This window comes from Bos grunniens, chromosome 18 (assembly GCF_055505025.1).
Source record: "Bos grunniens cultivar Pamir isolate PY7600 chromosome 18, Bosgru_T2T1.0, whole genome shotgun sequence".
In the NCBI taxonomy this organism is placed as follows: Eukaryota; Metazoa; Chordata; class Mammalia; order Artiodactyla; family Bovidae; genus Bos; species Bos grunniens.
Genome location: NC_141182.1, coordinates 64,791,280 through 64,816,675, shown reverse-complemented (window position 1 = coordinate 64,816,675; position 25,396 = coordinate 64,791,280). Strand labels below are relative to the sequence as shown.

The 25,396-nt window shown below is 47.6% G+C and overlaps 1 protein-coding gene and 1 pseudogene across 10 annotated transcripts in view; one reads left to right on the top strand and one right to left on the bottom strand.

Annotated features, from left to right (window-relative positions):
- Window positions 1-25,396, bottom strand: part of LOC147354792 (uncharacterized) — a 197,226-nt gene that overhangs the window by 5,248 nt on the left and 166,582 nt on the right. For 4 of the 10 annotated variants that reach the window (XM_086354936.1, XM_086354935.1, XM_086354940.1 and 1 more), the window contains one exon: window positions 1,655-1,736. In XM_086354936.1, coding sequence (XP_086211062.1) covers window positions 1,699-1,736 — 38 coding nt within the window. In that variant the 3' untranslated portion in view covers window positions 1,655-1,698. Of the gene's footprint in view, window positions 1-351; window positions 762-1,063; window positions 1,118-1,654; window positions 1,737-13,253; window positions 13,946-25,396 lie in introns of those variants that run through there. The other 6 variants (XR_015146593.1, XR_015146594.1, XR_015146595.1 and 3 more) reach the window with 3 other exon arrangements.
- LOC147354793 (U6 spliceosomal RNA) lies at window positions 542-639 on the top strand (annotated as a pseudogene).

Below are 25,396 nucleotides of genomic sequence, written 5' to 3'. Positions count from 1 at the left end.
CTTGGCCATCATGAGTCTGTTCTCTGTGTCTGAGTCTGTTTATGTTTCATAGATAAGTTCATTTCTGTCATATTTTAGATTCCACATATCACTGATATCCCAGGGTATTTGTTTTTCTCTTTCTGACTTACTTCACTTAGTATGATCATCTCTAGGTCCGTCCATGTTGGAGCAAATGGCATTATTTCATTTCTTAAATGGCTGAATAGTAAACCTATCTTTATTTTTTATTACTGTTTTAAATTATTTTTCCAGGTGTCCTGAGAAATAATGGGCATATGTCATTGTATAAAAATTATAGGGGGAGAGATAAATGAGGAGTTTGGGATTAATATATACACGCACCGTGTGTATGAAATAAACAACAAAGATTTACTGTACAGCACAGGGAACTACATTCAATATCTTGCCATAAACCATAAGGGAAAAAATAAAAAAGAATACAGATATATACAAATATATGTGTAGCTGAATCACTTTGCTATATACCAGAAGCTCACACAATATTGTAAACCAACTAAACTTCAATTTTAAAATTACCGTGCTCACGTCAGCTGCACATATACCAAAAGTGGAACGGTCCAGATAAGAGTAACATGGCCCAGACGCAAGGAAATTCATGAAACATGCCATATTTTTAGAGTCTTTCAAAGGGCAGAAATTCTTGGGACTTCCTTGGTGGTCGGTGGTTAGCACTCAGGGCTTTCACTGCAGGCGGGCCCAGGTTCAATCCCTCACTGAGGAACCAAGATCCCCACAAGCTTCGAGGTGTGGCCCAGAAGAAAAATTAAAAAAAAAAAAAAAAGCAGAAATTCTTAATTTTTATGAAGTCCAAATTATCATTCTTTATTAATTTTTGAATTGTGGCTTTGGAGTAATATCAAAGAGATATTTGTATTAACTCACAATCAGAAGGACTTTCTGCTAAGCTTCCTTCTAGTAATTTTACATTTTAGATTCCTTGGACGGCTAATTAAAATTTTGAGCTAATGCTGGTTTACTCTGTAAGTTATGAATTAAAGTTTTCTTTTAACATATCAATAAAAAATAAATTTAAAATTACCTTTAATGAGACTATTTCAGTTAAGCAGGGAGTCCAATGAAACTCTTTTTAAAACTGTTATGGAGGGAATCGCATAGACAATAACATTAATGGGGGGGAGGGATATAGAAGCAGTTTTGAGAGGACTGGAATTTGGTGACTATCATTCTAGCAGCACAGATAATCTTCCTAAAAGGCAGATCTGAGAAGGAGCCGCTCCTGTTTAGAATCCTGCCCTCCGGGGAGGAGGAATAGGTTATGCACAGTGCTGACGTTCGATGCAAGTCTGACCCCAAGTCCCCTCTGGAACCTTCTTCTTTTAAAATATTGATTTATATGTATTTATTTGGCTGCGCCGGGTCTTAGTTGCGCCGTGTGGGATCTAGCTCCCTGACCAGGGGTCGAACCTGGGTCCCCTGCTTTGGCAGCGCCGAGTCTTAGCCACTGGACCACCGAGGAAGGCCCGCCCCCTAAGCCTTCCTGCCGGTTCCCCACCCGCTCTCGCTCTGTGACTGCACGTGCCCCCCTCACCGGCCCCCACCGGCCTCCCCACAACCTGCGGGGCCTGGGAGGACGGGGAGGTGATGCCCGTGATGGTTCTTGCGCTCTTACCTTCGCTCCTATCGGGGGGAACTCGCCCCCGGACCCTCTTGGTCTCAGGCTGACGACCTCTTCCTTGGAGCTGACGACACACCTGGGAGGGGAAGAGGGAACAATCATTAAGGGAGGGCGATTCTGGCTCCTCAGACCGGGTCAGAGTGGGGCTAAGTGGAAGCTGGGCTAAGCGGAAGTTCGGTAAGTGCCACTGGGCTCCTGTGGCGAGCTCCATCAGCACGGTGGAGAAGGTAGGGGCTGCTAGGGGAACAGGGCTGGGGTCTCCTGTTTTAGTTCATCTTCAAGGTTATTTATTTTCACTTAAAATCTACTTTTACTCATTTTTTGGAACAGGCAACACATTCAAAGATTCAAAGAGACAAGCAGTGGAAAGACTCCCCTCTGGAAGGCGTGGAGAAAAAGGAACCCTCCTACCCTGTGGGTGGGGATGTAACTGGGTTGGGGTAATCACTGTGGAAACAGGCCTGAGGCTCCTTGAAACCCTAAGTATAGAGTTACCACATGGTCCAGCAACCCCACTTCTTGGCAACGATGTGAAAAAGACAAAATCCATAATTCGAAAAGATCCGTGCACCGCTATGTTCATAGCCAAGACGTGGAAGCAACGTGAGTGCCCGCTGACAGATGAATGGATGAAGGAAATGTGCGGCATATATACAGTGGAATATTACTCAGCCACAAAAAAGAATGAAACAATGCCATTTGCAGCAACATGGACGGACCCAGAGACTGTCATACTAAATGAAGTCAGACAAAGACAAACATCATATGACATTGCTTATATGTGGTCTAAAAAATATGCAAATGAACTTTTCGCAAACAGAAACAGACCCACAGACATAGAAAACAAACTTATGATTACCAAAAGGGATGGTGGGGAGGGGAGGATAGATTGTGAGTTTGGGATTAACAGCTAGACACTACTATATATATTAATAAAATAGATGAACAACAAGGTCCTACTGAATAGCACAGGAAACGATACTGATATCTTGTAATGACTTATAATGGAAAAGAATCTGGAAAAATATATATGTGTGGATAACTGAATCACTTTGCTGTACATTTGAAACTAACACAACATTGTAAATTAACCTATACTTCAACTTAAAAATTTATACAAATTTTAAAAATATGAAATAAAAAGGATCTCTCCCCATCCTGTGGTACCCAGTTTCCTTCTTATGAAGCAACCAGTGATACAGGCAACACTTTCTGTTTATTCATAAGAGTTATGGACACACAAGTAGATACATGTATAAATTTCCCATTTTTTCCTGAAAATGTAGTGTACTAAACCCACTGTTCTGTATCTTCTTTTTTTCCACCAAAATATATTTTGGAGATCCTGCCATATTGGAATTTAAAACACTTCTGTGTTCCTTTTTTTCCCCCCATGTCCTTCAATTATTATTCTTTATTTTTATCTTTAGTTTGATTAAAGCTAATTTTTGGGGTAGATCTTCACTTATAAAAACCTTAGAATGATAGTTATCCTCACATATGAATGTAGCCCCTTTACATAAATTACACAGCATGTGGCCTGTGCTCAATAGCTGTATAGTATTCCATTTTATTAATTAAGCCAAAAATAATGAAAAAATAATGCTATTATGAATTATTATTATTCATGTGGGTGCATGTCTGTGTCGTATCTAGTCTTTGATGAGTAAAAATCTTTTTGTTTGTTTTTTTGGGCTTTTTTTTTTTTTGTCTTGCTGTAAGGCTTGCAGAATCTTAGTTTCCTGACCAGGGATTGAGCCTGGGCTGCAGCAGTGAACACGCCAAGTCCTAACCACTAGACAACCAGAGAATTCCCAACAAGTTAAAAAAATCTTTCTTTAAAAAATAAAAGAAATAAAAGGAATAATTTTATTTTAACATTAATTTTTATTGGCATATAGTTGCTTTACAAGATCGTGTTAGTTTCTGCTGTAGAGAAAAGTATTGAAATGATGAGTGCAATGGAATAAATGTTGCTATTTTGTCTGCTTTTGTCTATTTTTAAACTTTCCAAGGACACTATCCTCCACCCATCCCTTCATGCACTGAAGGCCAAAGCCATCTTTCTACACTGTGCATCTGACCACATCCTTCTTTCTCTCTTTTTAAAAAATATTTTAAATATCTTAAATATTTTATTTCCGGCTGTGCTGGGTGCGGACTTTCCCTAGTCGTGGGGAGCGGTGGCTTCTCTTGTTTGGACTGTGGGCTTTAGAGCGAGGGCTCAGCAGTGGTGGCCCACAGGCTGAACTGCCGCAGCACGCGGGATCTCTCCAGATCAGAGATGGGACCCGTGTCCCTTACACTGGCATGTGGATTCTTATCCACTGTACCGCCAGGGAAGTCCCCTCCTTTTATTTCAAACTCCACTGCCCCCTGGGAAGGGGTGGGGGGGAGACTCAGAAAGAGGTGATCTTTAATTTTAAATAATAATCTTTCGTCTTAGTCTCGTTCGATTCCTACCACATCCAGGGTGGCAGGCACCTCTCAGTTTCAGGAGAAGAAAACGAAACGTGGATAGCCCCGTGGTTACGTCTCTGGTCACTCTGGGTACAGGCTTTCTTTCTGGGGAAGCACAGTTCACACTCATTTTACTGCAAAGCACCCCTCCTTGGGATCATGAGTAAGAAACGTAACATCTCGGAAGCCATGGGTGACACACTCTGAGCAGAGTGCCCAAGGGGTTCCCCAACCGGAGTCCTACAGCCCGTGGGCAGCCTGCCGGGCGTCTGCACTGTGCGGCCTGCTTCTCTTGCTGCTGCTGTTGTTCGTTCAGTCGTGTCTGACTCTCTCTCACCCCGTGGACTGTAGCCCGCGAGGCCCCTCTCTCCATGGAATTCTCCAGGCCAGAATACTGGAGTGGGTAGCCTTTCCCTCCTCCAGCGGATCTTCCCGACCCAGGGATCAAATCCACATCTCCCGCATTGCAGGCGGGTTCTTTACCATCTGAGGCCCTCCCCCCCGCCCCCCCCCCCCCCCCCCCCGGGAAGCCCGTTCTGTTTCTCCGGCCACGTTCAAAGCGGTCCACAGCACGACTCCCCAACAAGGACGCAGAAGACAAACGAGTTTTCCGTTGTTGCAAGCCGACCGGTTTCCTATCAGGCAGATCTTGGAGCTTCGGCTTCCCAGGGGCGGACATACCTGACCCATTCGTCACAGGATCGCCTTTCCTAACAGCTAATCCCCCGACAGCTGCACGGCCCCGGTGCTCGCAGGCTGATTCTGAGCCGCACGTGAAGGCCGCAGAGGCCCGCGTCCCCGCCTTGATCGCCTGGCAGCTGCCGCCAGACTGTCGATAAGGGGGCTGCTGTTCATCAGCGCGAGCTCCGAGGAACCCGTCAGAGCGGCAGGCGGGAGCCAGACACCCCCGGCCTTCCGAACGGCTCTCCGGAGGAAAGGCGGGAGGGTCTGCGACACCCGGCTGGCCCTGCAGCCTGCCCTGCTTGTAGAAGCAAATCCTTCCACCCACCACGATGCTTTTACAACATTAACTCAGGGTTTTCGGAAATCCAGGCCGCGTTCGGCTGGCTTTTTGGAAATGGAGAAACCTAGGACCTGGCAAGAGGCGTCTAGCAGTAGCAGCGTCAGTCACTCGGTCCTGCATGCCTCTCTGCGACCCCATGGGCCGTAGCCCGCCAGGCTCCTCTGTTCATGGGATTCTCCAGGCAAGAACACTGGAGTGGGCTGCCATGCCCCTCAGTATCCTTGCCTGGAGAATTCTACGGACAGGGAGCCTGGTGGGCTACGGTCCACAGGTGTTCTTTTTTTGTGGGACAGACAGGGCAGAGCACGAGGACAGAGTGAGTTTTAACAAAACACAACAAAAAAACCCCCAAAATTGAAAGTCCATAAGACTCTGGTATTAAAGTGTCTGCCTACAATGCAGGAGACCCAGGTTCGATCCCTGGGTCAGGAAGATCCCTGGAAAAAGAAATGGCCAGCAACTCCAGTATTCTTGCTGGAGCATCCCATGGACAGAGGAGCTTGGCTGGCTACAGTCCGTGGGGTCACAAAGAGTCCGACACAACTGAGCAACTTCACTTTGACTTTCCATGGGGCTTTACAGAGGTGAAGGGGCAGGGGAGGCACAGACTGAGAGTCTGGGATTAGTATTAACAACCATGTTAACCGTATACAGGGCTTCCCTGTACGGCTCGGTAGCGGCAAAGAACCCAGCTGCCAGTGCAGGAGACGGAGGCTCCACCCCTCAGTGGGGAAGATCCTCGGGAGAAGGAAATGGCACCCCACTCCAGTCTTCTTGCCTGGAGAATCCCACGCACAGAGGAGTCTGGCCGGCTACAGTTCATGGGGTTGCACAGAGTCGGACATGACTGAGCGACTCAACAACAGCAACATATATGGTATGTATAGGATGCCAGCTGGTATATATAAGACGGATAGGCAACAAGGACCTACTGTATACTGCACAGCACACAGAACTATATTCAACATCCTGGGATGAACCATAATGGAAAAGAATATTCAGAGTGTACACACACACACATATAAACAATGGCTTCCCAGGTGGCACTACTGGTAAACAACCTGTATGCCAAGGCAGGAGACATAAGAAATGCGGGTTCCATCCCTGGGTCGGAAAGATCCCCTGGAGGAGGGTGTGGCACCCCACTCCAGTATTCTTGCCTGCGGAATCCCATGGACAGAGGGGGCTGGCGGGGTACAGTCCATGGGGATCCCAAAGAGTCGGCCATGGCTAAGCACAGCACATATGACATACGTAACTTTGTTCTGTATTTTTCAAGTTTCCTGTGAATGTGTTATCATCTTTTCATAATTTAAAAATAAACAAAATTTATTATTTTTTTAAAAAAGGAAATACACTGAAAACAAAACAGTGTGAACAGTGCGGCTGAACCAATGGTTCTCAATCAGGCGTGCCGGGAACACCAGGGAACACCTGGAAATGCTGGAGATGCCTGTGGTTGTCACCGTGTGAGGCGGACACAGGACTGGCATCCGGTGAGTGGAGACCTGGGATGCTGCGCATCCTACTGCGCACGGAGGCGGGCCTGCAACAGACTGCCCGCCAGCCCCAGAGGCCTGCGGTGCCAGATGTGAGTCCCGGCCAACAGCTGTTTGCCAAGCACCTCAGCGAAGCTGCCCTTTATTTTCATTTTTTTTTTAATTTGTTTTCTCCAGTTAATCTGTTTTTGTTTTCTTTTTTACATATTTATTTATTTGGCTGTGCCGGGTCCTCGTTGTGGCACGTGGGATCTGGTCCCGACAACCCCGGGCCCCTGCATGGGGAGCGCAGAGTCTGAGCCACTGGGCCACCGGGGAAATCCCTCATTTTTATTTTTTAAAATTTTATTGATGTACAGTTGATTTACAGTGCTAACTTCTGCTGTATAGCAAAGTGACTCCGTTATACAGCATATACATGTTATTTTTCATATTTTCCATTATGCTTTATTCTAGGGTATTGAATATAGTTCCCTCTGCTACACACGGTAGGATCAAGGTAATATTTTTTTTCGAGGTAAAATTTTGATGGGATATATTTTTTAAAACCTTTATTGAACTTGTTACACGGCTGCTTCCGTTTTATGTTTTGGTTTTTCGGCCCCGAGGCACTTGGGATTTTAGCTCCTCAACCAGGGATTGAACCCGCACTCCCTGCATCGGAAGGCGAAGTCTTAACCGCTGGACCGCCCTGGCGCAATATTTGGAAAAATAAAAAATAATGCCAGAAGTCGAGCATGCAGGCAACACCAACATTTATACTCTGGACAGGATCGGACTCTGAACGCTGCAGGATTTATCCATTCGTTATCCAGCCCAACACACCCAACTCTGTGAGATCCTGTCTCTAGTTAAAATGCAGATATTTTCTTCATCATGGATTTTTTTCCCCATGAATTTGGAAACGTTAAGGAAATGTTGCATTCAAATATCATCTCCCTTGATGTCTGCAACCCCGTCACCCCCCGCCCCACACACACTTAAATTTTACACCCAAGCAGAGCGCCTCTCTCACTTCACCCTGGAACGGCCCGGGGGCTGTGGATGGATGGGGAGGGGTGGTTAGAATTCCTGCACGTGGCCACGTGGCCGGGATGGACCCTCGGCTCTCCAGAATCCCACGGAGTCTGCACTGAGCTCAAGGCCAGGCAGGACAGAGGATGGGAACCGCTCTCTGGGACCCAGCCCGGTGCAGCCGGCGTGCTGGAGACAGTCCTTTCCAAAATGCTGAGGAAAACTTTAACACTAACCATCTGTTTGGCAAGTCGTTATCACCACATTCTGTTCCTAAGCAGTTTTCCCCCTGCAGTTGGAGAATTGGTCATTTCGCAACTCTGTTTTGCAAAGGAAGTTGTTTTCTGCCCCATGGACCCTTCTCGCCGGTGTCTTGGAGCCAGTGGTTGTCCATTAAATGCTTACTGGACAAATTCCACGGAGATGTGAATTAAAACGAGGGGGGGTTCCCTTTGGGAGTCTTGCTGTGTGTGTGCGTATTTAACAATACGTTGCGTGTACCCTATGTACACATTTAGCTTTCGAATCGTGGTGCTGGAGAAGACTCCTGAGAGTCCCTTGGACTGCAAGGAGATCAGGCCAGCCCATTCTGAAGGGAATCAACCCTGAATATTCATTGGAAGGACTGGAGCTGAAGCTCTAATACTTTGGCCACCTGATGCAAAGTGTGGACTCATTGGAAAAGACCCTGATGCTGGGAGAGACTGAAGGCAAGAGAAGGGGGTAACAGAGGATGAGATGGTTGGATGGCATCATCGACTCGACGGACATGAGTTGGAGCAAACTCTGGGAGATGGTGAAGAACAGCGAAGCCTGGTGTGCTGCAGTCCACGGGGTCGCAAAGAGTTGGACACGACTAAGCGACTGAACAACAGCAACAAAAGAAATGTGAAAACGGAGTCTGGACACTACGACTTCAGGCGGCCTGTGGAAATGGGTCAAGTCATTTAAGTCTAGGAGCTCACAGGGAAAGCGCTGAATTTACCCCTCGCTTTACAAAGGGACAGCTTGAGGTCAGAGAGTTCTGACGCTGGCTGACGGGGCAGAGCTAGGCCATGGACCAGGTCTGTGTGGCCCCGGGCGGGTCCCTGGGACTAGCTACTCTGCTCAGTGGCCCCCAAATGCTCATTCTAAGACACAAGCCAGGGCCTCTGTCCTGGGGTCTGGGCGTGGGGCACTGTGGTCTCCCTCCCGGCGTGCAGTCCTCGGGAGCGCTTGTGGGATGCCCTGCGGAGCGTGCCATGGTCTCCTGTGCCGTGTCACAGTCCGCCGAGAGCACGCCCTGTGGTCAGGGATCAGGGTGAAGGCCAGCCGGGTCTTCTCGGAGGGCCTCGCCAAGGGGAGAGCAAGGTGTCACTCGGGCTGCGGTCTTCTCTGGGGCTTAGGGCCCTCTTCCAAGCATGCACATATAGACAGGTACACACAGACACACACAGGCACGCAGCAACACACACAGACACACACAGGCACACAAGCACACACAGAGACACACAGAGAGACACAGAGACACATACAGGCACACACACTGACACACAGACATGCACAGACACACAGAGACACACGCGTAGACACCTACACACACATACCGACACACACACACAGACACACACACACACACGCACAGACACATGTAGACGCCCAGACAGACACCGACACACGCGCACACACACACAGGCAGGCAGACGCAGTGAGGCGGGCCGTAGGCAGATCCAGCCCTGCAGTCCTGCGGCCGGGACCCCTGCCTCTCCTCTGCTGTCGGTGGGGGTGGCTTCAGCTCCCCGTCCGGGGCCTCCTGCAGGGAACCCCACCACGGCAGGTGCTTCCCCCTCTTCCCAGCGGGAGCATGTCTCTCTGGCTCCTCTGTGACAAGCTTGGAAAGGGCGCACGGCGTCAGGCCAGGCCCAGCCAGGGTCCTGTCCCTTCTGCCATAGGACAGAACCCCATCAGGGTACCGGAGCCCACCACCTCCACTCAGGGGACTCCACGGAAGGTGGGAGCAGCTGCAACATCGTCAGTTTCACCTCACAAGGGACTTCCTTGGTGGCCCGGCGGTTAGGACTCTGTCCTTCCACTGCAGGGGGCACAGGTTCGATCCTTGGTTCAGGGAACTAAGATCCCGATTGCACTGAGGCCAAAAAAAAAAAAAAAAAAACGTCGTTTCATGAGACGGTGAACAGCAGCCGGCCAGGGACACGGGACCGGCCTGGGGGCTGGCTCCTGCCCCTTGTCTCGTTGCAGGGTCTGCAGGGACCCTCCTCACTAACCTAACGGTGCGCAGGGAATTTCTCCTGGAACCAGAGACGCATCAGAACTCGCACAAAAACAGCATGTGTTTTCTCGGGAGAAGACAATTTCCATGATTCTAATCTGGTGGTTGCCAACTTGTTAAAAACAGTTCATTCCCAGATTTCACGTTTGCTATTTTTGTTACTTCATTCAACAAGTACGTGTCGTTTGTCGCTTCTGCTGGGTTGTATCTGGACAGAATGTGGTACTATATTTCTGTTGTTTTTAAAAAGTTTTGGCCGTACTGCGCAGCATGTGGGATCTTGGTTCCCCGAGCAGGGACTGAGCCCGCGCCCCCTGCAGTGGCAGTTCGGAGTCTTAACGGCTGGACCGCCAGGGAAGTCTCAAGAATGTGGGACGTTTGAAGAAGTAAAAATGTTGGGGGCATGGAAAGCGTTGGTGAGAGATGGGGTGGAAATGTGACCCAGTGCAGACAAACCACCCTGCCTCGTGGAACTCAAACTCTCCTGGAAGGAGGAGACAGTCAGAAAATTAACAAACCAATGCTGAGGTTTCAGAGAGTAACTCTGAAAATGGCCCTCCAAGGTGACGATGTGGCAGCTGAGACCTGAAGGATGAGACGCAGGGTGTCTGGGTAAGGACTTCCCCAGCCGAGGGCAGGGAAGCAGGTGTAAAGGCCCTCAGGTGGGTGGGAGTCAGTCCCTCAGAGGTCCTCGGACAATCCCATTCCGGGACACCCTTTGGAGTTGCTTCTCAGAAGACAGAATGACCGCGTGTCTATAAAGGTCAGTCCAGAGGGCTGAGGGCTTTCTGCTTCCTCTCCGCCAGTGAGGAGGCCTGGCTTCCTGCTTTCCGGTTCTTGAAGGCTCAGCTGTGCATTCTCGGGCCAGTCACTTAACCTTTCTGTGCTTCTATTTCCTTCCTCATAAAAATCAGTTAGGGGATACGAACTAAAACATCTCCAGGTAAGGACAGATGACCCCGTCGGAAAACAGGCAAAAGACCTGTCTTCCCAGACAGGAATGGATAAAGAAATTGAGGGATAGAGATGTGATGCAGTATGACTCAGCCTTGAAAAAGGAAAGAGATCCTTCCATCTGGAACAGCACAGGTGAACCCGGAGGACGTTATGCTAGGGGACACAAGTCAGGCAAAGGGAAAAAATGCGCACTCTCACGCGTATGGAATCTGAAAAAGTCAAATCGCAGAAGCAGAGAGGGGAATGATGGTTACCAGAGAGGGTTAGATAACCATCATTCCCCTCTCTGCTTCTGCGATTTGACTTTTTCAGATTCCACACGGTAGGCTGCAGTCCATGGGGTCGCTGGGGGTTGGACACGACTGAGCGACTTCACTTTCACTTTTCACTTTCATGCGTTGGAGAAGGAAATGGCAACCCACTCCAGTGTTCTTGCCTGGAGAATCCCAGGGACGGGGGAGCCTAGTGGGTTGCCGTCTATGGGGTCACACAGAGTCGGACAGGACTGAAGCGACTTAGCAGGCGGGCAGAGAGGGGATATGGGGAAACGGGTGATGGGCAAAGGGGGCAACGTTAAGTTGTGAGGGATGAAGAAGTCTGGAGGCCTAGTGTGCAGCACCGAAGTGTCCATCGACAGAGGGATGGGCAAAGGAGATGTGGTAAATATAGACAATGGAAAAGAATGAAATCATGCCACTTACAACAACATGGATGGGCCTAGAGATGGTCATACTAAGTGAAGTGAGTCGGACAGAGAAAGACAGTCTCACATCACACCACTTGTATGTGGAAGCTAAAAACATTATACAAATGAACTTATTTATAAAACAGACCCATAGACATAGAAAATAAGCTATGATCACCAAAGAGGAAATATGGCGGGGGGCGGGGGGGGGGAGGGATAAATTAGGAGTCTAGGATCAGCAGGTATAAACTGCTACATACAAAATATACGACAAGGACCTACTGTATAGCATAGGGAACTGTATTCAACATTTTGCAATAAACTATATGGGAAAAGAATCTGAAAAAAAAAAGTGGCTTCCCTGGTGGTTCAATGGTAAGGAATCCGCCTGCCAATGCAGGTGGCCTGGGTTCCATCTCTGGTTGGGGAAGATCCCTGGGAGGAGGACGTGGCAACCCACTCCAGTATTCTTGCCTGGAGAGTCCCGTAGACAGAGAAGCCTGGTGGGCTACAGCCCATGGGGTCGCAAAAGAGTTGGAAACGACTTAGGAAGTAAACAACACACACACACACATATATACACACGTATTATAGCATGTATATATAATTATATATATTCTGTTATATATATAACTGAGTCACTTTGCTGTGCTCCTGAAACTAACATGACATTGTAAATCCACTATACTTCAGTAAAAATAAAAGAAGCAAATAAACAATCAAAAAATACTATGCTGAACACTGGACATTTACTGAGAGAGTAGATTTTAGGGGCTCTCATCATACAAACAATGGCAACTATGTGAGAAGCTATGTTATTTAGTTTGCAGTAATCATTTCACTATGTGTGTGTGTAGCAAATCATGTTGTTTGCCTTAAATATATATAATTTTTATTTAAAAAATAGAATTTTACAAAGGAGACTTGTCAGACCCCAGAAAGCCTGTTCCCTTTTGTAGAAAAAGGAATCTTTACGAGGTTTTCTAGACCACTTTTCACAAACCAGTGACTATTCAGAGGAGACCTGAATTTGAAGCCTGTGCCATAGCCTGTCTCTGTAACACCTGCCACAGAATACAAACGCCCACTTCTGCCAGTCCTTAACATTACCTCTGAACTTCCGTGCATTTCTGTTTCACAAGGGTAATTATTTTATATTCACTGGCAGAGGCATACAATAAAATTCTTAGTATTTATAAAAAAAAAAATGAGAGCGAGAGAGAGAGACTTGAACAGATAGTTCACCAAGGAGAGGCAGGCAAACTCTTGAATGGGTTCAAATCACAACCCCCAGGAGGACTGAAGTTAGATGCGCTGGAACACCCCGCAGCCACCGGAAGGAACGTCCACTGCTGACCACACCAAGGCTTCTGTGACTCTCACCACCGCTGGGGCAGCGGCCGGGAGGGGCACAGGATGGCACATCCACTGGGAAAGCGATTGGTCCATCTCTTTTACAGTTAAACACACTCTCACCCTTCCACCCAGCTTTCTCAGTCTGAGTTATCTGACCTGCAAAAAAGGACTTACATTGAGAAAAACGTGAATGCGAAGGTTTAGAGCAGCCCTACACTCACGGTCGCCAAAAGCTGGGTGGGACTCCAGGGTCCTTCATGTACAAGTGGCCCATCCCACCGGGACAGGGCCCATCCACACCACGGGATGCAGCTCGGTAACCAACAGGATGGGAGTTTTGCATTCGGTTTATTTTAACGAGTGTAACTTAAATTTTGAAAACCAAGGCGTGGTTTCGTTATGGGAACGTTTCAAGGTGTGTTTGGACAGCACAGCTGCTATGAAGCCTCTCCTGCGACCACAGACTGTGTGAAATCTTGATACACGTCAAGTTTATCTGATCAGATTTATCTTTCAAACGGAGAAGGGCTGTAACCATGAAACTCACGTGGGATAAATGCAGAACAGATCGTAGAACATGTTCTTTATCATTGTGATGTGGGTTACGTGTTGAGGGGGTCATGTTTGGATGCCTTGGGTTAAATGCAAAGGTTGGAAGAATTTTTACAAGAGAGAAAATAGTTTGGGGTTGTCACGGAGGCAGAGTGATGAAGCTATGCTCATCAGATGGAGAGGTGGTGGCCCCACCACCGAGAAAGATGGATTCGAGGTGCACGTAGTCCCGGGGGCCTTTCTGTAACTCTGGGATGGTGCTGAAGGGCTGGAGTCCAGCCCCATTGGTGGAAGGACACAGGAGGGGAGCGTCAGGGACTCTCAGAGATCAGGAGACACTCGGGCACCTGAGGCTACCAGTAGACCTTGTCCGTCAACAGAAGCGGGTTTCAAGAGACCTGAGTGTGGGTCCCGATGGGCTGTGTGTCCAGCAGAAGCTTATTCAATCTCTCTGTGCTTCGGTTCCTTCCTGCGTCAAAGATGGGAGAAACACAGTTCCTCTGTCAAGGTAATGGTGTGTGTGTGCTCAGTCATGTCATACTCTGCGACCCCTCGGACTGCGGCCCGCCAGGCGCCTCTGTGCATGGGATTCTCCAGGCGAGAACACTGCAGTGGGTTGCCATTTCCCCCTCCGGGAGACCTTCCCGACCCAGGGACTGAAGCTCCGTCTCCTACATTGCAGATGGACTCTTTACCGCTGGGTCACCCGGGAAGCCAAGGTAAGGGGGCAGCCCCTGAAACACTGCCCAGCTCCGGCTGCTTCCGCTCCCTCAAAACACGCTGTCGATCGGGACTTCCCTGGTGGTCCAGGTGATAAGGAATTTGCCTTCAGTGCAGGAGACCTGGGTTCGATCCCTGGGGCGGGTAGATCCCCTGGAGGAGGGCATGGCTTCCCACTCCAGTGTTCTTGCCTGGAGAATCCCACGGACGGAGCAGCCTGGCGGGCTACAGTCCATGGGGTTGTAAAGGGTCGGACACGACGGAACAACCAGCACTTTCACTCTGGTGGTGCAATGGCTAAGACCCTGCACTTCCAGTGTAGGGGGCCCAGGTTTGATCCCTGGTCAGGGAACTATATCTTACTATATATCTTATCTTAAGGTAGTAAGATAAGTAAGAACTACATCTTAGCTGCAACTAAGAGTTTGCATACCCCAACAAAAAACACCCGACCCTCATGCCTCAACAAAGACCAGATATTCCAGTGCCACAGCTGAGACCCAGGGCAGCCAAATCAAAAGCAAAACAGAACAAAAACCCAACAAACCAAAACCAAAAACCAAAAACAGGCAGTGATCAATCAACCGGGAGTGAACTGACAAACAGCCCAGGAAGCTGTGTCCTCAGGAGGACCAAAAATCTGCAATCTAGGGAACTTGAAATGCTGCCATCAGAGTCTTTTGTGGAGCAAGAAGTCCCTCAGTGGGGAAAACTTGATTTCCAGCAACTCGAGCAGCTTATATGGACTGATTTGAGACAAACCCAAGTTTAAAATTCCCCAGACTCTTTACATTTAGCCCCGAAACCTGGATCGGGGAGACAGACGGGCGCCCTGACTCCCCTCTCCTTGCCAGCCGGTCTTTTCTCTCCTCCCAGGCTGGAGCCAGAGGACTGGTTCCTCGCGGGGGAGCGCCCGGGTAGTGACACGTGGCCGCCATCAGACTGTGGAGTAACTCGGCGTGGGTGTGTGTGTGTTGGCTCCTCCACTTCCCAGCTGTGTTCTTGTGCAATTTTCTAAATAGAGGTTTCCAACCCTGTGTGTTGAGGATAAAAACAGTTCCTCTCCCGTAGGCGTCGTTGGAGGATTCGAAGAACTGCGTGGAAGGGAACCAGGAGGGTGTGTTTCTCTTTCTGGCCCGACGCTCCTGCCCTAGTTTTCACGCTCCAGCCCAGGGATCAGAAAACCCAGCCCCCAGAACCGCCCTGTAAACGTACGTTGGTGCAGCCACCACGGAGAACAGTGCCTGGAAAACTGAAAACAGAGTTACCGTGTGATCCAGTGATCCCACTCCTGGGCATATATCCAGACAAAACTCTCATTCGGTAAGACAGATGCCCCTCAGGTGTTCGCTGCAGCGTTATTCACAATAGCCAAGACAGGGAAGTAACTCTGCCTCCACTGACAGATGAACGGATCAGGAAGGTGCGGTGCACAGACAGTGGAATATTAGTCAACTGTGAAAAAGAATGCCATAATGGCATTTGCGGCAACATGATGGATCTAGACGTTACCATACCAGGGGAAGTAAGTTAGAAAAAGAAAGTCGTCAGATGATACCCACTTATATGTGGAATCTAAGACATGATACAATCAAACTTATTTACAACACACAGAGAGACTCACAGACCCAGAGAACACACTAGCGGTCTCCAAGGGGAAGGGGAGGTCTCTCTGTGTGTTGTAAATAAGTTCGATTGTATCATAGTCTGGGGTGGGCTAGCCAAAGCCAACTATTATTTATGTGTATAACTGAATCACGGTGCTGTACACCAGAAACTAACACCACATGTGCCTCAACTAAAGTTCAACAAAATCAATTAAAAGGGAAAATCACCCTCCATCTGCTCACACCTGGCTCCGCCTATGTCTGTAAATAAAGCTTTATCGGGACACAGTCATCTCCATTCCTTACAACTGTCTGTGGCTGCTTTTGCCATCCCAGCGGCAGAGTTGAGTACTTGACCCTTTAGAGAAAAAGCTTACCCACACTTGCTCTCGAGACAAACCTGGTTGCCAGTTCCTAGGTCTCCCTGCAGAGTGTTCTATACATAAATTGGCAGCAACATATATCTTGATGTTCACGCCCTTCTTTCTGTTTTCACAGACACAGAGCGTACCTGGCATTGCGCTGTTTGACACTTTGCTCTTATCACTTCACACCACGTCTCGATCCCGAATTAAGGCACAAAGCTGTTGCTCTTCAGTCGCTCAGTCGTGTCCGACTCTATGCGGCCCCATGGACTGCAGCACGCCAGGCCCCCCTGTCCATCACCATCTCCCGGAGTTTACTCAAACTCATGTCCATTGAGTCGGTGATGCCATCCAACCATCTCATCCTCTGTCACCCTCTTCTCCTCCCGTCTTCAATCTTTCCCAGTATCAGGGTCTTTTCCAATGAGTTGGCTCTTCCCATCAGGTGGCCAAAGTATTGGAGCCTCAGCTTCAGCATCAGTCCTTCCACTGAATCTTCAGGGTGGGTTCTCTTTAGGATGGACGAGTTTGATGTCCTTGCAGGCACAAAGACGTTCTGCATTCTTAGCGGCTACGGAACGTTCCATGCGTGGATTTGCTGCAATTTCACAGTCTGACTTCCTGACGCATTTCTGTTGTGTTTCTGCTACAAAAATAATGACGATAATGCCCCAGTGCGGTGAACGATCTATGACTGCACAGATGTTATTTCACCTGAATTCTGCTCTGACTCTTGGATGAACTCAGGGAGCCGTTGCAGATTCAAGGTTGCGTGTGCTTGTGGTTTAGATTAAGTATTGATCAATGGCCTGCGGGCCAGAGGGAAAATGTGCCTGTGAATTTTGTAGATGCTTGCAAATTCCTCCTCCAGGATGTTGTCCGGGTGAGAACGTGGGATTTCATTCTATATCCCCCGGAAAGTCCACTGCAAAGATGCACGTTTGGGTGGCAGAGGGGAGGCCACCTGGTCTGTGTGAGGGCTTCAGACTCTCGTTCCGGCCTCTTTGGGGAGTGTGGGATGCCCGTGGGCTGCGGAGGGGGGAGCAGTGAAGAGGGAATGATGCTGCCATTTCCCACCACTCACCCCAAGGGCACGCGTTTCCTGCTGACCACTGCCCACACTCTCGCGGGACAGCCGGATGGGATTCCCACTAAATACTAGGAACCACAGACCCAGTCTGTGGATCGGCACTTCTGCCGGAATCCACACATGGGTCTCCAAAGTCCAGATTGTTTGAGTACTGCAGGGTTTTCTTTAAAGAGTTTCTGATGTAAGTTTTTTCATTTTTCATTTATTTTTATTGAAGTACTGTTGGTTTACAATGTTTTAGGTGATGGCAAATGGATTCAGTTATACATACATATCTACGTTGTTTTTGCTTAGTCACTGAGTCGAGTCTGACTCTTCAATTTCATGGACTGTAGTCCGAGAGGCTCCTCTGTCCATGGGATTTTCCAAGGAAGGATACTGGAGTGGGTTGCTATTTCCTTCTCCAGGGGATCTTCCCAATCCAGGAAGGGAACCCTCATCTCCTGCATTGCTGGTGGATTCTTTACCACTGAGCCACCTGGGAGGAATTTTTTATATATCCTATATATTTTATAATTTCCTATAATATATATATATTTTCCATTATAGATTATTACAAGATATTGAGTAGAGTTCCCTGTGCTATACAGTGGGGCCTTGTTGATTCTCTATTTATATATAATAGGGTGTACCTGTTAATCTCAAACTTCTCATTTATCCCTCCCCTTTTTATCGTTTGGTAACCATAAGTTTGTTTTCTATGCCTGTGAGTCATATTTCTGCTTTGTAAGTTCATTTGTATCTTTTATGATTCCACGTATAAACGGTCTCATATGACACTCGTCTTCCTCTGAGTTGCTTCGCTTGTGACAGTGTGAAAATCTATAGGTCCTTCCCAGTCGCGGCGCGTGGCAGCACCTCCTCCTCCTTCATGGCTGAGTAGCATTCCAGTGTACATAGGTACCACATCCTCTTCATCCGCCCCTTCGTGGATGGACATTTGGCTGGCTACTGTAGGCAGTGCTGCAGACAACTTTGGGGTGCGTGTATCCTTTCAGGCCATGTTTTTCTCCAGCCGTGTGCCCAGGAGTGGGATTGCAGGATCACATGTTAACTCTATTTTCAGGTTTTTAAGCAGCCTCTGTACTGTTCTCCATAGTGGCTGCACCAATTTACATTCCCACCAAAAGTGTAGGAGGGTTCCCTTCTCCCCACATGCTCTCTAGCATTTATTATGAATATTTGTAGACTTTATGGTGGTTCTAAGATATTAAGTAATTGTTTTCCAATCAATTACATGCACATGTTTTCAGACTGTTTCTTGCTTTTTAAACACAAACTTTAAAAAAAAAAAGGGGGTGATTGTGTTAGGTTTCTAGGGCTGTTATAACAAAGTACCACACACTGGGGGCGGGGGGTGGGCCTTCCAACAGAAATTGATTTTCTCCTCATTCTGGCAGCTCAAGATCGAGGTGTCAGCAGCCTTGGTTTCTTCTGAAGACTCTACTTATAAATGGCCATGGTCTTCTCAGTGTGTCTATGTTCTAATCTCCTCTTTTTAAAAAAATATTCATTTTTAATTGAAGGATAATTAAAATATTGCATTGCTTTCTGCCATACATCAACAGGGATCAGCCATAGGTATACATATGTCCCCTCCCTCTTGATAATCTCCTCTTTTTATAGGAACACCAGAGAACGCTGAAGAATTGATGCTTTCAAACTGTGGTGTTGGAGAAGATTCTTGAGAGTTCCTTTGACAGCAAGGAGATCTAAGCAATCCATCCTAAAGGAAATCAGTCCTGAATATTCATTGGCAGGACTGATGCTGAAGCTGAAACTCCAATCCTTTGGCCACCTGATACGAAGAACTGACTCACTGGAAAAGACCCTGATGCTGGGAAAGATTGAAGGCAGAAGGAGAAGGGGACAACAGAGGATGAGATGGTTGGATGGCATCACCGACTTGATGGACATGAGTTTGAGCAAGCTCCGGGAGTTGGTGATGGACAGGCAGGCCTGGTGTGCTGCAGTCCATGGGTCGCAAAGAGTTGGACACGACTGAGCGACTGAACAACCACAGATGGGATTAACAGCCATCCTAACGACCCTGTTCTAACTTAATCACCTCTTTAAAAACTCTGTCTCCCAACACAGTCGCATTCTGAGGGACTAGGGGCTAGGGCTTCAAAATCTTAGTCTTGGGAGACCCCATTCAAGCCAGAACTGTGGTTTTCCACAAATTGAAGGAAGCAGATGGAAAGACCTCTGCTTTCATGGGACACACGGGAGTGGGTGGGAGATGACAGTCAATGGAGAATAATTATAATTCAGCCAGTATTGAACAGCAAACAAATAACGTATATTCATGTAGATAGATGGATAGAGAGACGGACAGACAGAAGGCTGAGAGATTCCTGCTACACCTTGAGAAGAGGTACAGTTCTCTAACCAAGAGACTTACTTTCTTGGACTGAGGTAAGCCTCAAGTCCCCCCATCAGAACAGGTGATTCTCTTGCAGTGTGTCTGCCTGTCACCATGGAAACCCCAGAAATGCACCACATGCTTTATAAACATCATCTGATATTTGCAAGGACACAGTGAGCTAGAAAAGATTATTCCCCCCCGAGCTGAACTGCTCAACGCGGACCCTGCATTTCATTCTTCACTCTGTAAACACCCCTGGGGCCACCCAGTTCCAGCTGTGACCCCTCCCCTCCCCTCCCTGGAGTCCGGAGTCTGGAGTCACTGGGGCTCTCTCCCCCTTCCCAGCCCCTCCTTCCCCCTCGAGCTGCGGTTCCCATGGCAACTGCTGAGCCTTCCCGGTCCAGCCCACCCCTAGCAGTTAATGAGGCTTAAAAAAAATAGTTACTAGATCTGCATATATATTACCTGCTTATCTCATTAACAGTTCTCTTAATTATACTGCCTGTTTTGGCCTGTTACCTATTAGTAACAGGCCATATTAGTAAACATATACCTAAAACACAGAAAACTGAGTTAAAAATTGAATTTATTTATTTTATATATAGCAGTGTGGATCTATTAATCCCAAACTCCTAATTTACCCCTCACCCTTCCCCACTTTTACGCTATGGTCACCATAAATTTTTTTTCTATATCTGTGGTTATATTTCTGTTTTGTTTTTTGTATTTTTATTATTTTTTTTATTTCTGTTTTGTAAATAAGTTCATTTACATAATATTTTAGGTCCCACATATAAATGATATCATATAACACTTGTCTCTGTCTGACTTATTTAACTTAGTTTGATCATCTCTAGGTCCATCCATGGTGCTGTAAATGGCATTATTTCTTTCTTTTTTATGGCCGAGTAATACTCCTTTTTTCTTCTTGCATTTCCCTTTATGATTCACTTGCTAATTATTGCAGTGTATTACTCCCTTGAGATACTTTTTCCTTTATCGACAATTTGATGCTTTTTGCTTATTTATTTTTTAACTGGAGGAAAATCGCTTTACACCACTGGGTTGGTTTCTTCCGTACAACAGCAGGGGCGGCCATAACCATACGTATGTCGCCTCCCTCGGGGGCCGCCCACCCTTCCCTCAGTTCTTTATGTATTGAGACAGTTTATCGTTTGTTCCAACAGGGCCTGCAGAAATATGGATGTTCCTATTAGGTTTATTAAAGTTGCTCCTGGGTTTATTTTTCCCAAGGAGAAGCACTTTGCTGTTGTTTGTTACTTTATTTTAGTAATCATATCGTCTACCTTTCATTGAAGCAATTTTGGTGCAAGCTGAAAGACTGGACTCAGAACTTTATATTAGTGGCTATGATTTTCTAGATGCTCTTGCTTATTTTAATTTTAGGAAAGGTGATTGTTTCCATGAGAACAGGAGAAAAACGATAAAGCAGAAACAAATATGCCTCCCACACCGCTCACTTTTTCCTCTTTCTCTCTCTTCCATCCTTCCCAGTGAACAATTTTCTTGTGTGTTTTTCTATATTCTCTGAAAATGTGCATTTATTTCTAACCTCGATTCTTTTTTTTTTTTTAAACAAATAATAGCACTTTCACTCTGAGTCATTCAGACCTGGCTTTTACACTTAATTTCAGAAATCATTTACCAGCTCACGAGAGCACTGGTTTCCAAGGCAACTACCTGAGCCTGCTTCCATCACCAGGGGCTTGAGGAGGGAATGTGGACACTGGAATAGGGGACCCAGAAACTGGCCCAACTGGGGGGTTCAGAGAGGAAGCATGGGCCTGAGACTTCAGTCAGTGGGGCTGAGGCCTGTGTATCATGCATAAATTGTGTCTTTGGGGACTTCCCTGGCCCTGATGCTGGGAAAGACTGAAAGCAGGAAGAGAAGGGGAGGACAGAGGATGAGATGGTTGGAGGGGTATCACCAACTCAATGAACATGAGAGTGAAAAAGTGAAAGTGAAATTTGCTCAGTCCTGTCTGATTCTTTGTGACCCAGGCCAGACCACTGGAGTGGGTAGCCTTTCCCTCCTTCAGGGGATCTTCCCAACCCAGGGAGCGAAGCCGGGTCTCCTGCATTGCGGGCGGATTCTTTACCAGCTGAGCCACAGGGGAAGCCCAAGAACACGGGCGTGGGCAGCCTCTCCCTTCTCCAGCGGATCTTCCCGACCCAGGACATGAGTTTGGACTGCAGGAGATAGTGAAGCACAGGCGAGTCTGGCGTGCTGCAGCCCAAGAGGTGGCAAAGAGTCAGACTCGACAGAGCAACTGAACAACTGGCAGTCCGGTGGTTAGGACTCTGGGCTTCCAGCGCAGGGGGTGAGGGTTCAATTCCTGGTCGGGGAACTAAGACCTCATATACCATGCAGTACAGCCAAAAAAAAGAGAAATAAATTTAAAAATCGTGTCTCTGGAGAACAGCTTTATAGAAGGAGAAAACTGAGGCAAGAGACAGACAAGCCCCAGGCTGAGCAGCTGGAGTCTGTCGCCTGCGGACAGACTGCAGGATGAAGAGGAGCCTGCCCAGAAGAGAGACTGCATACTTCTCCTTCTCAAGGTCAAGGAGAGCTTCCTGACTACAGAGCTCCTTGGAGGTCAGAAAAGGAATGTTAACCTACCCATAGGCCTCGTCACCGGAATCCATCTTGGCTGAGAGATGACCACACACATGGGGAGGGAACCTAAGATTAAGCCAAATACAGACTCAGAACCAGGCAAAGCAAGATGACTGGCCAGAGGAAACCCAGAAGAAATGCCCCATAAACGTGATTCTGTTGCAGGGAAACGGAAAAGAGGAATGAGGTTTTCTTTCCTGAGAACAAAGAAGGCTGAGTGCCGAGGAATTGATGCTTTTGAACTGTGGTGTTGGAGAAGACTCTTGAGAGTCCCTTGGACTGCAAGGAGATCCAACCAGTCCATCCTAAAGGAGATCAGTCCTGAATATGTACTGGAAGGACTGATGCTCAAGCTCAAGCTTCAATACTTTGGCCACCTGATGCGAAAAGACCCTGATGCTGGGAAAGATTGAAGGCAGGAGGAGGAAGGGGCGACAGAGGATGCGATGGTTGGTTGCCATCACTGGCTCGATGGACATAAGCTTGAGTAAACCCTGGGAGATAGCAAAGGACAGGGAAGCCTGGCGTGCTGCAGTCCATGGGGTCCCAAAGAGTCCAAGACGACTGAGCGGCTGAACAACGACAACAGTGAGCAGGCCTGATTACTCCTGGTTTTCACTTGAACTGTTCCTAGTCAGTCGTCTGTAACTAACTTTGCCTTTCTGCCCCCTAATCCTATGGGAGCCCCGTTTAGCACCTACAGTCCTCTGACTCTATGCTCTTGACCTCCTGCATCTGGTGCTCACCTTTACAGTCTTGTCTTTGCAGGCCACCTCTTGGAGTTTTTCTCTTTCTGCTTTACAGAAAGAAGGGCTACGGATAACCAGACTCAACTACTGGGTTACCAATGCCAGCCTACGACTGGTTTTGAAATAATGCAGAGAGGAAGAAGCCAAGACCCTGACACCTTTGTTCTCTGTCCCTGAGTCCTGCCTGTGAACCCTGGTCTTACATGAGCACCTAGACTCTTCACGGAATCAGGGCCACAGGTCTTGCAGCGTGAGCCTGCTGTGTTCCCCACTTCCATGTGGCTGGGAATTAAAGTCACCTGTCTGTTTCCTCCAAACTCTGTCTCTTTTTTTTTTTTAATTCGGCTTCGGTGGCAGAGAAGGCCAAGATTTTGGCCACAAGGATTCTAACCACCAGGAGGGTGTGAGTCCTTCTCCGAGTCCACTCGTGAGTCTGTCCACGCATACGGAGGTCTTTTTCCTCCTAATAAACACCTGAGTTGTTTCACTACTTTCCATTTCTTTGCGGGAATTTTCATTTTCTGCAAAGCCATAGGGGCCAGGGCCTTGTCACTGACCACCAGTCGACTGGTTAGGATTCAGCTCTCACTACCCGGGCCTGACTTCAGTTTCTGGCTGGGAATCAAAACGCTGCTTCAAGCCACTGCAGGCCAAGGCGGGCTCAAAACCAGTGTGTTTGGCCTCTGCAGGGCAGAAAGCACAGCTTTCTAACAGCTGGACAAGTGTCTGGGGCGTGACGATCGGCTCTTCTCACCGTTCACTAATTTACTCCTTCCTTCTCTCACTCGTTATACAAATATCGATTAGTATCTTTAAAGAGGAGGAGAAAAAGCTGGCTTAAAATTCAACATTAGAAAAACTAAGATTATGGCAACTGGTCTCATCACTTCATACAAATAAAAGGGGAAAAAGTGGAAGCAGTGACAGATTCTTTTCTTAGGCTCCAAAATCACTGCAGATGGTGACTGCAGCCATGAAATTAAAAGACACCTGCTCCGTGGAAGGAAAGCTATGACCAACTTAGACATCGAATTAAAAAGCAGAGACATCACTTTGCTGACAAAGGTCCATCTAGTCAAAGCTATGGTTTTTCCAGTGGTTGTGTACAGTTGGGAGAGCTGGACCATAAAGAAGGCTGAACGCTGAAGAACTGATGCTTTTGAATCATGGTGTTGGAGAAGACTCTTGAGAGTCCCTTGGACTGCAAGGAGATCCAACCAGTCCATCCTAAAGGAAATCAGTCCTGAGTGTTCATTGGAAGGACTGATGTTGAAGCTGAAACCCCAGTGCTTTGGCCACCTGATGCGAAGAACTGTCTCATTTGAAAAGACCCTGATGCTGGGAAAGATTGAAGGTGGGAGGAGAAGGGGACGACAGAGGATGAGATGGTTGGATGGCATCATCAACTCAATGCACAAGGGTTTGAACAAACTCAGGAGATAGTGAAAGACAGGGAAGCCTGGCGTGCTGCAGTCCATGGGGTTGCAAGGAGCTGGACGTGACTGAGCGACTGAACAACAACACAAGAGTCAAATTCATAAAAACAGAAATAGGATGACGACTCCCTGGGGCTGGCAGAGGGGAAACGGGGACAGTCTCAGCTGTGGAAGAGGAGGAGCCATGGAGGCGAAAGGCGGTGAAACGTTGCCGTGCAACGTGAGTGCACCGAAAACACGCTGAAAATAGTGGGGGGCAAATTTTACCTGTTGTGTACTGGACCACAATGAGGGTTCTCAGAAAGAGGGGGCAACTTGAATCCCAGCAGTGATGGAGAAAAGACCAAAACAGTTTCATTTGCTTTAAAATGGGAGAGAAGAGGGAGGTGTGGAGGAGCTGGCGAGAAAAGAAAGAAAGAAACAGAACAAAACAAGGGTTACCAACATTTTCACAAATGAAAAGGTTGTTGTTTTACAAACAAAAGTCCACAGCGGTTTACCCAGGGCGGGTGAACCTAAGAGGAACAGCCAGGAATTATCATCCTAAAAGCTGGCATGGTGTTTATCTCTGGAGGAGGGGTGGCGGTGGTGGTTTTTTCCTGGGGAGCCCTGGTTCCTTTATTACCTGGGAACTAGTGTGTTAAGCTGTACAAATGAGCTCGAGGCGCCTTTTTTCCCCCCCTTGTATTTTATATCTCCCAGTGAGAAGCATTATGGAAACTTTTAAAAATGTGTGAGCAATCCTTTGCTGTAAGAAAATATAATCCCATGACACTCAAGAGGGGAAAAAAAAAAAAAAAGGTGAATATTTGTCTTGTTTAAAAGCTGGAAAGGGCTGCTTCGTGGCACCTTTCAAGGCTTGTGCCCTGCAGACAATCACGACTCAGGAACGGTGAGTCATTTTCCAAATTATATGAATAATGCAAGCCCGCGGAGATGGGCTCAGG